Source organism: Otolemur garnettii, unplaced genomic scaffold, assembly GCF_000181295.1.
Source record: "Otolemur garnettii isolate 467f Iridium unplaced genomic scaffold, OtoGar3 scaffold00057, whole genome shotgun sequence".
Classification (NCBI taxonomy): domain Eukaryota; kingdom Metazoa; phylum Chordata; class Mammalia; order Primates; family Galagidae; genus Otolemur; species Otolemur garnettii.
In genome coordinates, this window is record NW_003852452.1 from 6,561,270 (window position 1) to 6,562,080 (window position 811).

At 39.1% G+C, this 811-nt stretch overlaps 1 protein-coding gene across 1 annotated transcript in view; it reads right to left on the reverse strand.

The window, feature by feature from the left end:
• Positions 1-811, reverse strand: part of TM7SF3 (transmembrane 7 superfamily member 3) — a 40,570-nt gene that overhangs the window by 3,948 nt on the left and 35,811 nt on the right. Inside the window, exon 8 of the mRNA XM_023514710.1 lies at positions 201-298. Coding sequence (XP_023370478.1) covers positions 201-298 — 98 coding nt within the window. The remainder of the gene's footprint in view (positions 1-200; positions 299-811) is intronic.

An 811-nucleotide genomic window follows, 5' to 3' on the forward strand; every position in this document is an offset into this window, starting at 1 on the left:
AAAAAAAAATCACTGTGTGATAATCATAAACAGAACTTCCATTGTGTTCGTAGTAACAAGGCCATTCAGAAGCAGTCACTGGATACAGATAATCACACAGCCCTCCCCCGTGAATAAAACATGCAAGATGATGCAACAAGGGATCAGCTGAAAGCACAGACAATATAATGAATAAATCTAACTTTTGATGAAACACTTACTATTCTTAGGCAGCCCACAAAAACTATTGGGATGAGGATAGCTATACCAGAGAAAGTCACCCAAAACACTCCGTCATCATGAAAAACCTTTACGTTTCCTGAAAAAGGAAAGAGAAACCAAAAGTAAACAACAGGTTCACCAAGTTTTAATTTCATTTCCTCGATGTGAGCACACAGACACACACACATAGAAGGTTTAAAGTAACCACCAAGGAACATGCTGGCAACTAGATACGAATTCTGATTGTCTTGGTTTAACCATCGATACACTCTTCTTTGAAGGATGTGTTTTAGAAGGTGGAGCGGGGCTGGGCAGGGAAATGGAGCAGGGAAATGTTCTGCACTGAATAACAGGATAACTCAGAAAGAGGCTGGCATAGTCCAAGCTCTTCTGTTCAACAGCTCTGTGAACCTGGGCCTTGGTTTTCTAATTCATAAGATGATAAAATTGAGTTACATGGTCTTGGAGCTCTAAATCACCCCTTCTTGCTCTAAATTTCTATCATTTCATGATTTTATACTGCATAATAAAAAAACACAAGTAGAAGGCATTCAGAGTGAAGTTATGAGCCCAATATAAGCAGCAAATCCATCTAACAGCTTTTTCCCAT